Below are 14,041 nucleotides of genomic sequence, written 5' to 3'. Positions count from 1 at the left end.
ACAATCCATGAGTTCTTTCCCAGAGTGGCTCCGGGATATAAAATCATAGAAGTACCGTCACACGTCATATATCTATCGGTCAGTGTCAAGTGCATAGATCATCTACAAATTCAAATTGTCGATCAGGATGGAAATTTAGTGAATTTTCGAGGAGAGGAAATCACTATTAGACTTCACATCAAATCTGTATAATGGGCATCGTTTACAATCTGGATCATATATAAATCGGTCATCATGGTAACCAGTCATCAGTCGATCGAAGAAACTCAAACCGTTAACACGCAAGAGCATTCAGTTCCTGAAAAGTCTAGGACTAAAAGTTCGTGGAAAAAATTCACGTGTATAATTCTTAGCTGTTTCCAGAAAAATGGACGAAATTCTAAGCATTCGATTAGGTGTCGTATTCGATGAGTCTATTGCTCATTACGAAGTACACGCACATCAACCATACTCATCATTAAGCTTTGACAACAGTAATGAAATTCGTATTTCTATCCAACATCAAGATCTATCAATCAAAATGATATGCTGGAGAATGCAGGCTGGCTTGGTATTCAAGACAATATCAAATCGGTCGTAGATGACAAGGGAAATTTTGACGTTACGATTCCACTGAGTATGATCTTGGGGTTTGCAGAAGACTATAAAAAGATTATAGTTAATATGAAGCATTAGCTCATTCTCACAAGATCGAGAAGCGACTTGAACGTAATAATCCAGGAAGGTACTATAGCATCTGGTGTAACTACTTATGAAGATTACGAAGTAAAAGTATCAAAGATAGAGTGGTTGATGCCATATGTTGTTGCATCTGATAAACAAAAAATCCAGCTATTGAATTTCATTTGTAAAGATAATCCTATCTCCATGTGTTTCTGTTCTTGGGAGTTATTTGAATATCCTCTTCTCCCAAGCACTACTAAACACGTCTGGACAGTGAAAACATCAAATCAATTGAAAAAACCTCGTTTTGTGATTCTTGGACTGCAAACAAAGAGAAAATCATTGAGAACTGCAAACGCCAGTCGATTTGACCATTGTGAGTTGAGTAATGTGAAACTTTTCTTGAATTCAGAATATTATCCATACAACAATATGAATCTCGATATAGCTAAAAATCAGTTTGCCATTCTCTATGATATGTACGCTAATTTTCAAAAATTTTACTATGGAAGAGATCCGCAACCGCTGCTGACAAAGTCTTCGTTTCTCAACTTTGCACCACTCGTAGTTATTGACTGTTCACGACAAAACGAATCTCTCAAGAGCGCTCCTGTCGATGTACGTCTGGAGTTTGAGGCTAAAAAAGGTTTTCCTGCTAACACTTCAGCCAACTGTCTGATCTTACATGATCGCATCGTTCAGTACAATCTATTAGTGGAGATGTCAAGAAGCTCGTCTAGGCTGCATCGGATAATGGAGTATGCAGTAGACATGACTGGTTTCAAGCAAACCGAAGAAGATTATATTCTAAAGGAATTAGCAATCATACCTCTCAAGGAAAATAGTGCAGATCCTGTTGTTCTATCATTCAAAAATCCCTTCTCATGGAAAAAACTCTCAGACAAAATGCAAAGGGAAAACAAATGGCTCAAACATAATTATCATGGCATCAGGTGGAAAACGGATGGACATGGCTACTCTCAAATCGGAAACTTGCTTCGTGACGCTTTACATGACGCATACAAAATTTTTGTCATGGGTGCATTAAAACAGAAATGGCTTCAACGATTCAAATTCCCTGTTCACAACATTGAACAGTATGGCTATCCGCCAAAACCATCTTTTAAGTGCGTCACAGTATGCACAAATCATAATCCAAGCTATAAGACGACCTGTGCATTGCACAACGTCAAACTCATGAAATTGTTCTATGAGCATAAACTATAAAGTAAAATAAAAAAATAAAAAAATTTTTAAAAAAGTAGAGAACGTTATAGGCATTCCAAAACATAATAGAGAGAGAGAGGAAAAATTATTCCCACTCTCTCATCGGGTACCAAAACACTCTGAGAGGAGAGGGGGTATTTTACTATGCCTATAGCCTATCTACTAACATACTTATTTTATTTAAATTTTAGTTTATTTTACGCCTACATTGATTGAATAGATGCGGATTCAATTAAACTAGGCGTAGAATTCCGTGGTTTATGTAGGGCTATAGGCAAAGGGCTCCATGGTTTTATTTGGTATAATTATATAAAACTAATTTTTTATAATTTTGTATAATTTCTGCGTTTTATTAAATTATTTATTAGTAAATTTTAATTACACGTACTAGTTATTCGAATCTTGTTATATAATCAATTCCAAATAAATAAGACAAAATGCCCAACGTACTAACAACAGTACCTCAAAGGTAGTGCGGAAATCTGTTAAAAATTTTAAAAAATAATTAGAATATGTAATATAATATTTTATTTTAATAATAATAATAAAAATACTAATAATAATAATAATAATAATCCACGCGGGGAAGCCTGACACCCCGTATATGGCGCGTCCCCCGGTTGGCGGATGGGGGAGTGCTCGCCGAGGCACACACCTCGGAGGGTAGAGCAGAAATAAAATATGCTCCGTGGACCAAATCAGGCCGCCGCGTTTGCCGTGCGGTGCGACCCGTGGGCTTCCAAAGGGAGATCCTGGATGGAGAGGCGATCTAACGGTCTCTTCAAGACCTACGGTTGCGTGCCGAAGTGACCCGAACCATCTTTGGCTCTCGCTGACAGCAAGACGGGAGGCCGGTTACCCCCCCGGTCAAACGGCTCGAGCGAGTGCGTGTTATTGTGTGACATCCGCCGGAAACTCTCCAGAGAGCCGAGCACCTGTGTTCGGGGTGGGAGGCTCGAGAGAGTGGAGGTGGGCTAGTGCGATAGCGCGTGCTATACCCTGACATGATGTACCCAGTCTGGCATAGCCTACAGTCATGTGTTGGGACCATGTCAGCTGCCCCCATAGACGGAGGGATCCAGGGGTCGGACACATACCAGGATGAAGAAAAATGCTTATAATATGGGAACCACAAACGAACTCGGGGAAAACCCACAGGAGAACCTGGAAGTTGAAACCTTAAGGGTGCCAACAACACAAGACGGTGGATATCCAATCCACAAATCAAGCAGCAGTACCAGTATAGGCAGGGCCATGAGTGCTGCAGCATACCCGAGGCGGCGGTACCCACGCCAAAAAGGACAAGAAGGATGTAAGCGCTCCCTCGACAAGTAGGGACAGCGAGGGGAACGTCCAGACTTCTCATGGTCAGACACAATGGGAAGTAGCTGCTGGCAGGAAGGCTAAAAAGAAACAGAAGATAAAGCCGGAGCAGATCCAACCAAAGAAGAGAGAAGAGAAGGCTCCACGTCAGAGGACGGACGCCATTCTGATAAAGCCGGAGAGTGGCAAGACCTATGCTGACATTTTGTCTCTGATGAAGTCACAGGTAAAGCCGGAAGAGCTAAACACGGTGGTTAAGTTTGTTCGCAAAACAAGAGAAGGCGGCGTTCTGGTCGGGGTGGGCAAAAGCAATGACGAAATGAAGTCATTTCAAAAGGCCATCCAAGAGGCAATCGGACAAGCAGGCACAATTAAGGGCAAGATCTCCAAGACAATACTAGAGATCAGAGACATCGATGGACTTACGACGAAGGAAGAGGTCAACAGTGCTATCACAGCCGCAACAGGCTGCGGCAAAGAAGATGCCAAAGTCCATCTGTTTGAGCCAAACACGAGAGAGCAGAGGATGGTAGTGGTCGAAATGGACCAGACCAAGGCCGCCGCACTGCTCAAAAAGGGAAAGATTCGCATCGGCTGGGTAAACTGCCGAGTGCGGGTGCGAGCGAGCGTCACGCAATGCTACCGTTGCCTTGGCTACGGGCACGTGAAAGCCAAATGCAAAGGGCCTGACAGGAGCATTAGCTGTTGGAAGTGTGGTGCGGGTGGACATAGAGCGGCGGCATGCAATGTGCCGACCCAACAGATAAAGTGTTTTCTTTGCAAAGACGACAAGACGCCTGAGGATAGGACGATGCACACTCCAGACACCGGAGCGTGCGCAGTCATCCGTACGACCCTTAACGCAAGCAATATCCAAAGATAATGGCAAGGATACTCCAAGGAAACCTGCACAGAAGTAGGCTCGCACATGATCTGCTAACCCAACACGTGAGGGAGCAGAAAATGGATGTCCTATTGATCAGCGAACAATATAAGAACCTAGACCCACCCTTTTGGGTGTCAAACGGCGAAAAAACCGCAGCCATTTGGGTGCCCGGGCGCGGGTTGGCGAATACGGGTACGGGAGAAGACTACGTAAGGGGAAGGATGGGTCGCATAACATTCTTTAGCGTATATCTGTCACCGAACCTAACTGCCGCCGACTTTACAAGGAAACTAGGGGTATTGGAGGACGCTATTAGACAGGTCCCCGGGGAAATCGTGATCGGGGGCGACTTCAACGCGAGGGCCACAGAATGGGGCATGCCGACGACGAACCCAAGAGACAGAACCATCCTCGAAATGGCAGCCAGGCTGAACTTGATAGTAGCCAACGAGGGTAATACCACTACCTACCGTAGAACAGGCTTTGGGGCATCAATACCGGATGTAACCTTCGCAAGCGAAATGACGACCCGCAACATAAAGGACTGGCACGTCACGTCACTTAAAAATTGGAGATGGAAAATATTCCAACCAATTTGAAATGGACAATGATATAACTTTACTTCCAACAGAATTATTATCAACCAGTAATATAATTATGAAAATTTACGGAAAAGACAATTCAAAAGTGTCGAGCATCTGTCAATGCTGCCAGAAAAATGCAAAAAAAAATATTCAAGACTTAAATAACTTTATAACATTTACTTTTATCGGATGTGAAACAATGAAACCTAAACTCTTTTAAATTGAGCGGTAATTTATATTAATAAGGAGTTGAGAAAAAAATATTAAAAAAAAAAAAAAAACTGTAAATGGAGCAAAGGCAAATTTTATCTAATTTGTGTATGTAATAAAGGTGCAGGCATTACTTTCCTAGGGTAATAATGTAATAATAGTAAAGGAGGAAAACAAAAATTATTTTTTATCAGTATTTATAGTATTTATTGAAAGGCATGAAATAATTTTTTTACAAGAGAATATGACTCAAATTACTTACTTCCTAATTTAAAAGATGACAAGCTAAAGCGTATTTTCACATCGGCGCGCGAAAACTTATTAACACGAATTACTCGTGATCATGCCATGACCATCATCGCGTCGATCGTCAAAAAGACACAACATAGGCTATGTGAACGACAAACTATACGATATTCGTCGCAACAAGTATGTCTTCCATAACAACATAGTGTTATTCGGCGGCAGTTCGTGCAACTTTTCGTTGCATGTCCTTCCGTTCCGCACTTAAAACAGCATTTAGATCTGTCGTACTTCTCGGTACACTTCATTGAGATATGGCCAAAACCCAGGCATTTATAGCATCTTGGTGGTCGCATCTCTTGACTAATTTCCCTAATTCTGCAATTAACCCAACCTGCTTTGAGCATTCCCCAAGCGATCGCCTTTTGGGCAATCTGAGCAGGCAGCTGTACGACGGCGGTCTGCGTAACTCCACAGGTTTTCCGGAGGGTCTTTACGGACGTCACCTCTAATGCTTCTTCTCTTCCTTCTCTTTTAAAAACTCTCTACTTAAGGCTTCTAGAATATCCTGTTTAGAGGTTAGCATGTCAAGGTCTTTTATTTTAAAGACCACTTCATGCTAAAGCCTCTTGATTGTGGCTTCGTCTACTAGCACTGCTTTAACCGTTTCTTGAAGTTCCTGCGTTTTCACTTGCTTGGTGCGTCGTTGCTCTAAAAGAAGATCTCCTGCCACCATTTTGCGTATCTTATTTACGCTGTTACCAAGCACCGTCAGATTGGGGTCCGCTTTTATTTTCCTCAAAATATAAGCTTTTATAACAAGTGCATCAGGCCTGGTGGGTCTCTCTCGTGGTTTTATAGTGCCATTTTTGTTCTTGGCACAGGTGCCTTCATGTGTATCATTTTTTCTTTTCTTTTCTTTCTTTTTCTCCTTTCGGATAATAACCTCCTGCCAAAGGTAGGTCTGCCTTTTCTTCTAAAGACTCCTATGATAGTATTTTTGACGTATCCACCACAGAGACTATTTCTACTTGGCTTAGTGACATTGTCTTACGCTTATTTAGCGTTCTTGTCGTCACCGCGTTTGATGCTTCTAATGTCTGTGATGCCTTGTTCTCCTTCTGGATGTGCTGCTAATTTGGTAACAATTTCGCTTTTCGTAGCATCAATCCAAGCCTCTTCTTGCTTTTTTCCAGCGCCTCTTATTCTCTTTCTAGTCGCCTAACTTGGATCATAATCGCCGACAGGCCGCTTTCAAGAGACTTATGAATGTTGGATGCGTTTGACACAACATTATCCATTGAGTTCAGCCTGTCTCGAATCTTCACCCATGTTTTCTCGTTCTCGCTCAGCATTCCGGATTGTATGTCAGATCTCGAGAGATTCTTTTTCTGCTTTCTCTTCTTGCTGGATTAAATTATCCATGATTTATAATAGTCTTCTCTAAAGTATGTGTCCGACCACCCGCGATCCCCCCGTCTATGGAAGCAGCTAACATGGCCCCAACACATCACTGTAGGCGGTGCCAGACTGGGAACATCATACCAGTATATAGCACGCGATGCTGCCCTAGCCCACCTTTACTCTCTCGAACCTCCCACCCCGAACAAAGTGCTTGGCTCTCTGGAAAGTTTCTTTCAGACATCAAGCAATATCACGCACTCGCCTAAGCCGATTGACCGGTACTGGCTATGTGAACGGCCCCCCGTCTTACCGTCAGCGGGAGCCAAAGGTGGTACAGGTCACTTTTGATCGCAACCTCAGGTAGCCTTTCCACCCAGGATTTCCTTTTGTCAACTCACGAGTCGCGCAGCACGGCAAACGCGGCGGCCTGATTTGGTCCACGAAGCTTATTATATTTCTGCTCTACTCTCCGAAGTGTATACCCTAGCAAGATCTCCCCCATCCACCACGCACTAACGGATGTTAGCCTTGCCTGCGTGTGTGTGTGTGTGTACGTATACCGTTATGATTCTGGAACCACGAAACTGATCGTAATAAAATTTGACATGCATATATGTTTTCTGATACGGTCATTTTTTGATTTTTTAAAAAAAATTTTGCTTTTTTTGATGATATATTTATAGCGATAGTGGATCTAAAAGTGCATAAAATTGCCTACTTTTTCCCGCAAAATTTTTCAGATCGACCGTTCCGTTCAATTTCTATGGTAAAAAAGGTGATTTAAAAAAAATTAATATCTCCGAAACTAAATTGTCAAACCTTTTGAAAAAACTTATGACAATAAACAATAATATCTTCTTGCTGTAGAAATTTAATCATTTTAATGGCTAGTTTTCGAGATAAAAATCGAAAACTAAAAAATTTGGATTTTCTATGTTGTATGATTACGAGGGTAAAATAGCTTTATTTAAGTTGAAATTTTGAGAAAAGATAAATCTTTTAGTTACCTTAGCTAGCTTCTTATTGCAGCTTATGGAACCGATTAGTTTAAACGGTATTAAGATTCAAATTCTTTGTCTATGACCCTGTATAGCCTGTGTATCTGAACATTGCTTTTTGAACATTATTTTTCTTAAACCTTACAACTTGCTAACTAAAGTTCAGAATGTTTTGAGAAAATTTATGATTTTATAAGATAATGAGGACCCTATGGTATTTAAAATATGGAGGTTTAAATTTTTTAATGAAAATTATATGGTTTGATATTGTTACGGGTGCTCGTTTACTAAAATAATTATGATTGAGAGTATTTTAAAAATCATTAATGTACTATATATTTTAACAATATTGTATCTATTTAAACTATAAAATTTTTTGGAGGGAGCTGTGTGCCAAAGAATTGGCAGCGGTTTTTGGCTTTTAAGAGTGTTCTGGAAATTAAAAGGATACGGTCCAAATTTTGTGCAAAAATGTGTGCAGAGATCTGTGCAGAAATCTCTGTAGAGATCTATGCACAGATCTCTGCACATTATTTTCGTAAGGGATTCTGCAGATGTAAACGAAGTTGACTTGAAAAAAAATAACAACAGACTATATCTAACATAAAGTAACCATTAAGATTTGATGGAATATCTCAACAAGTGTTGAAAATATAGTGTAGTACATCATGACAGTGCCTATTACAAATATGTAATTAGTAACATAAACCACTAAAACGAGGTTATGTCTGTAAACTTGCAGGAATGTGAGAAAACCCCGAGTGGGCGCAAAAAGCAAGCAACTAGGCTTGTTGTTGACGGTGCTGACCTGTCCCAAAATTCTTGAAACGGGCTAGCTAACCGTCAACGTCTGCGCCAGAACGGTCGTCGTTGATGCGTGCACTATTTGGTTCTCAACATGCTACGAGCTAATAAGCGAACGTCGATGCATGAACGACGAGTGTGAGCGCGGCAGAGCGAAACAACAAGCAGGAAATCTGCTAGTTTTCTCTCAGCTGTCGACAGAAAATGTTGACGTACAGGAGAGAGAGAGAGAGAGAGAGAGAGAGAGAGAGAGAGAGAGAGAGAAAGAGAGAGAGAGAGTAAAAATAATTAAACCCTTTAAATTTTAAAATTATTTATTTATACATTAAGTTAAGAATGAAACGGTCACGACTCTTCTCGGTCCGTAGCGCATATGAGATTTTAAATTTTAGAGAAGAGCAGTAATCATTTACTGATCCACGTCCGAATTTTGAGAACAGATCATGAATAGGAAAGTAATTATATACAGTAGTGTATTATTATCATATGAGACAGGTCCGGGATACTAGGTAGTGGAAAATCATTTCAATAATAATAGTATGTTATTTCTTTTCAATAACAAAATATATTCAATAAATATTTTTTTTATATAGAATATTGCGTAAATTGCTAATATTCTTTAAAACAGAAATTTTTGTATGTTCGCTTCAATTATACAATATATTTGTAAGACAATACGCTTAACTTTTGCGTTATTGGCTGTGGATCATGATTTTTCTAAGTATATAAACGATTCGAAATAATTCTAAATTCTGGGCTGATACGCGTTAGTTGCGTTATCAGTATTTGAGATACTGAAATTTCAAGAAATATTCGAAAATTTTCAAAGTCTTTTACCTGCTTAAGGCGTAATTTGCTCAAGAGCAGGGACTAGGCGCTTTAGTTGCGCTAGCACTTAAGTTGCGCTTCGACTAGTGAGCTAATACGGGTTGTGCGGGTCCTTTTATAGGCCACGGAGAGAGCGGGAATCGAGCCGCCGGAAAAACTATCACATTCCTACTTGCGCACACTTATTCACACCTATATACAAAAATCATTTATACACTTGTAATATAATGCGCACGCCGCGCCGCCGCTCGCTTTCTACTCCTACTCTCATTATAAATGCGCCGCTGCGCTCGCCGCTCGGTCTATATAGATATATTGTACTGCTGCTTTGAGCTTAGCTGTCAGCTGTGGCGCGTAGCTGCGTATTGGGAGTAGGGGAGCATAAGATGCTCTTGTATAATCTAAAATGTTGTTTCATATAGTTTAGTATTTAATATTTATAAATTTTTTTTGCGGAGCCTGTACGGGATGTTACAAGAATTAATAAAAACGTTTATTTGTTTTAGTTTGATCTGGTTTGTGATTATGACATTTACCCAACGATAGGCTTGGTAGCCTTAAATGCTGGAGGACCTGTAGGTGTATATATGTTCGGAAGTCTAAATGATAGGTAAGACTATTCCAGTATCTATTTTACAATCCGATTAATGCACTATTATTGCGAAAAAATAAGTTTATTGTGTAATAAGGTCGTGATGTGAGCTTTTTTAGATCAAGTATAGAGATTGCAGTATGAAGGCGAGAAAACACGATCCTAAGGGCTACAAACCACAGAAATGTTAAAAAAGTTTTGCGTCATAGGATATGAGTTGCTTCCAAATCGAAACTATAAGCAAGCACTCTTTTGGAAATTACTTTTCCTAATTTATATTTAGTGCGTTGGAATGAGGTAAAGCGGGTTTTGAATAACGACTCACACAGTTTATAAGAAATGAAAATTTCGACAACTTTATTAAATACTGAAATAGCGAGATCAAGCTTGAGGGTTCAATCGGTTCTACGGCCAAGCCCAGAATGGCGATGCTTGTCTCTCGTCACAGCGTGGTGTCGGCTAGTGGCGCTTGTAACGAAGATGGCGGACGGACTCAGCTAGTTGAAGTCGAGTCTGTGCCAAAGTGTCTGCTTCCGCTGGTGCTGATGCTGCTCGGTGCAAACCCCCACACTCTCTCTCTCTCTCTCTCTCTCTCTCTCTCTCTCTCTCTCGCTCCCTCTATCCGCTCACTCTCCTTATAGCCTCTATCTATTTTTGTATCAACTCCATCCGTAATGATACGTAATTTCGGTACGGGTCTTACAAATTAACGGCTTGCTATTTCGACCATCGCTACTCTGACTTGGTCGTCAACGCCTTTGTATACTTGAAAAAACGTTTTACTTTTCACGTGCATTATGCGATACCTTTAAATCATGTTTTCTCAGAAATCAGCGTAGGTACGTATTCTTGTAACTACCTTTCTCAAAAAGCATTAGAAAATGCTTGAGCAGTACGCCACTTTTTTCATAAACAAACTGATTGCGCGTCATATTTTCTCAGTTTGATGTCTCTCGACGATGCTCTGATCAGAAAACAGTTTACGGGCGACGCCTTTTCGTCTCGCAAAACCTTCAATTGGTGAGTGAGAGGACAAGAGTTTACGTAATGCTTAACTTCTGTCTATAAAGTATATAAAATTGTATTATTGATAGTTTGAACAGGATTTGAACGGATCTAATGAGTGGTATCCACGCACATTACTTATGCGTGGCGCGTCATTCAGATTGAACAGCCACTTCATACAGTTTTGCAACGCGTTCTTTCTCTGTTATTGCTATTGATTTTCGAGGTTTTGTTCTTTTAATTATCTACTGATGCCATCGAAATTCGTCTCGTTATTGCTGTACATAGCAGACAGAAATCCTCTCTTGCGACTTATCGTTTCGATTCCCTCATCGTTAGATTGATAGAAATGATGTTATTATGGAGCTCTATAGCTTACTTGTACAAAGTTTACAAACTTACATGTAAATCGACTACAATGCTCTTCTCAGCTCAAAAATATAACATTTTCATCATATTTCGGTTATAATAATTTCTCTGTTTGAATGATACCTTTTTGGATAATACTCTTTTATGAAAAGCTAAGTGGCTGGATGTTTGCTTGTTAGATTTATTGCTTATTGATCGAATAATTTTCCCTAAAATTTAGTTGTTAAACGTTGGTAATCTATAAAAAGCGCAATATTCGTGATTTTATTATTCCTGTTAATCAGTTTTCCGCTCTGTAACCGAGCTCCCAGCAATTCTCCGTTGAAACAGTTGTAAAGACCGTGCTTAGTCTAAGGACAGGCTGCGCAAGTTCTACGAATAATTATTTATTTATTCGGATACTAGCATAAGCTTGAAAGCTTTTATTGTTACTAGTGGTGTATTGAATAATGTAACGCGGACAAGTGGACGTTATTGTGTCCGAGGTTTATGCAGACGATCATCTGTCCATGCTGTTTGCTAAAGTGGACAGGTTTGTTTCGTGCAGACGTTTTTGATGTGTTTAGAGTAACGAATTGAGAGTCGCGGGCTCCTGTCCTCGACTATAGAATCTCGAACAATTTATTGTCACACTGTAGAATCGCGGACAGTGGAATGTCCACAATTATGTTGCATATTCTTATCTTGTGGTGGCTTATAATATAGATAGCAAGTTTACATTCTCCTTCTTTTCTTCTCTTCTCAATAGTTTTAAGTTGTTTTAAGGATGTTTTTAATTATCTACACAATATTAAACTTTTATATTTGGTCGATTTTGTATAAACCCTCCAAAACTCGTAAAAAAAATTAAATCTATTTTACGGTAGAAATGTTCTTTGAACCTTAATCATTTAGGTTACCAAAAAAAAAAAATGTCAAATGTATCAAATTTCAATTAGTTTTTAGCTGTAAAAGAACGTATTTTATTTACTTTATTCCATAAAACTTGATGAAATAAAATAGAAGAATAAAAAGGCGATAAATGCGCATATTTGTGTGAAGAATGATCGTTAAGTAATCAATAAATTGTTTTTAGTCAGTACACATTGTATACTATAAGACTGCGGGACGGCAAATGTGCATTAAAATAATATTTTTGAACATTGTAACCTTTTTTTTAATAACCTCTGGTCAGCTGATCTTATCTCACCTGCTGAACTTTAATGCTTGATGCTTGGCATATATATATAACTGATTTCACTCCATTCTTTAAAGTATATTTATAAGCATATACAGAAACTTTGCAAGCTGCAAATACTTGGCAATTCTTGCAATGAATTCATAAATTTTGAAGGAAAAAAAAAGAATAGGATTCTTATACAAATGTACAGATTTATGAAGATGCCCTGGTAGAAATGATTACCAACGGTAAACTGTTGGCTAGAGTGACGTTTTTAGCAGGTTCGTTGGCCAATCATAATCATCTGTTGGGTTATTTTCTACCAAAGTGAAAACCAAGCTTATAGTTGCCAACGTTTCACCTTGTAAAAGGTGTATTTCAAACCGATTTTATACCTGTTTAATGCGTTTAATTAAAGTTCAGAAGAAATGACCTCGACAGATAAACGACCTCTCGAGAGCCTTATTATTTTGCGTAGCTTGTCTTTGAGAACCTGCTGCTGTTACTATTGAGCAACCTTGATCATCTGGAGCGTGAGGGTCCTGATGATGCTGTAGGGCAGCAGCTGTAGGCTTAGATTTTTGGCCTGGTGTCACGGGTATGTTAAGCTTGAGGTTGGTCAGACTTCCGGCACTGCCAATGTATTGAATTTGATAAGACGTGCCGTCGAAAACTCGTTCTTGGGCTCTTGTTATCTATCGCGCCGTTTTCGGCTTGATGGTCTTGAACGCCAAGTGTCGTTTGTTGGTCGTCGGAGCAGCTCTGGCAGTCAACGTTGCGACGCTAGCCAATTGTGGCAAACTCTTCTGCACTAATGTGTAAGGGTTGACTAAGTTCGAAAGGGTGGCCGTAATCGAGGTGGCGTTGCAGCCCGCTGATCTTAATTATTTTGCTAAAAGAGAAAATTTTAAAGCAAAATATTACATTTATTAGAAAGTTCTTATTGAAATCTTTGAGACACATTACTTAAACATAAGCATCAAAGACATTTGGGAGTGAGGTGGCGCTGGAGAGTGAAGGAGAATGTGAGGTGAAGAAATCGAATAACGCAGAACTTGATGTTCCGGAGTGGTCGTTTTATTTGTCGTGAATATTCGCGTGACAAGATCTGGGGGTGATGCGACTCGTGTCGTGTCTCCAGTTGAACTGTCTTTGGTCGGCTCCAGCGTCGAAGATCTCGATCGTTCTGCCTCCTGTACCGATCACCAATCGGATTCGCAGGGACGGAGCGTGCGTGGTCCAGATAGCGCGTCGGTGGCGAGGGCGGCTGGCCCAAGCGGCCGGCCGTTTACTGTTCTATGACGCCAGGGATTCCCCGCACCGGCAAGCTTTAGCCGCCCGCATCGAGGTGCGGATGACCGCAATAAAAGGGTTCGAGGGCTCTCGATGCGGAGGACTTAATTGTCCTAATGCGTTCGGCCGGGCCAGAAAAACCGAGTTCTAATCCGGGCCGCGTCGTTCGAAGCACAAACGCTAGAGTCTTCGCGTGCGCGTGCGTGTGAGGTGTGTATGTATATGCGCGCGAGTGTGTGAGTAAGGTTTGTATGTGTGTGCGCGCGTGTGCCCGTGCGAGTGTGTGAGCGCGTGCGTGTGTGCGTGTGAGTGGGTGCTGTGTGGCCACAACAGACATATCAGACAAAAAATCATTTGAGACAATAAAACGCATTTAGGTTAAAAAAAAATCCAAAGTATAGTGAGGTCGCGCTGCTCCCCGACGGCGCAGTGTATAAAAAACTTATACTATAC

General features: G+C 40.4%; 2 protein-coding genes across 4 annotated transcripts in view; one reads left to right on the top strand and one right to left on the bottom strand.

The window, feature by feature from the left end:
• LOC116417724 overlaps positions 1 to 14,041 on the bottom strand; it is a 346,232-nt gene that overhangs the window by 170,788 nt on the left and 161,403 nt on the right. The gene's annotated exons all lie outside the window — the stretch shown is intronic.
• LOC107981912 (carcinine transporter) overlaps positions 1 to 14,041 on the top strand; it is a 535,006-nt gene that overhangs the window by 367,641 nt on the left and 153,324 nt on the right. For all 3 annotated transcript variants that reach the window (XM_031932406.1, XM_031932404.1, XM_031932400.2), the window contains one exon: positions 9,677 to 9,780. In XM_031932406.1, the coding sequence (XP_031788266.1) occupies positions 9,677 to 9,780 (104 nt within the window). The remainder of the gene's footprint in view (positions 1 to 9,676; positions 9,781 to 14,041) is intronic.

This window comes from Nasonia vitripennis (assembly GCF_009193385.2).
Source record: "Nasonia vitripennis strain AsymCx chromosome 1 unlocalized genomic scaffold, Nvit_psr_1.1 chr1_random0007, whole genome shotgun sequence".
NCBI classification, from domain to species: domain Eukaryota; kingdom Metazoa; phylum Arthropoda; class Insecta; order Hymenoptera; family Pteromalidae; genus Nasonia; species Nasonia vitripennis.
The sequence above is the reverse complement of the archived record's forward strand: the minus strand, read 5'-3'. Positions and strand labels throughout refer to the sequence as shown.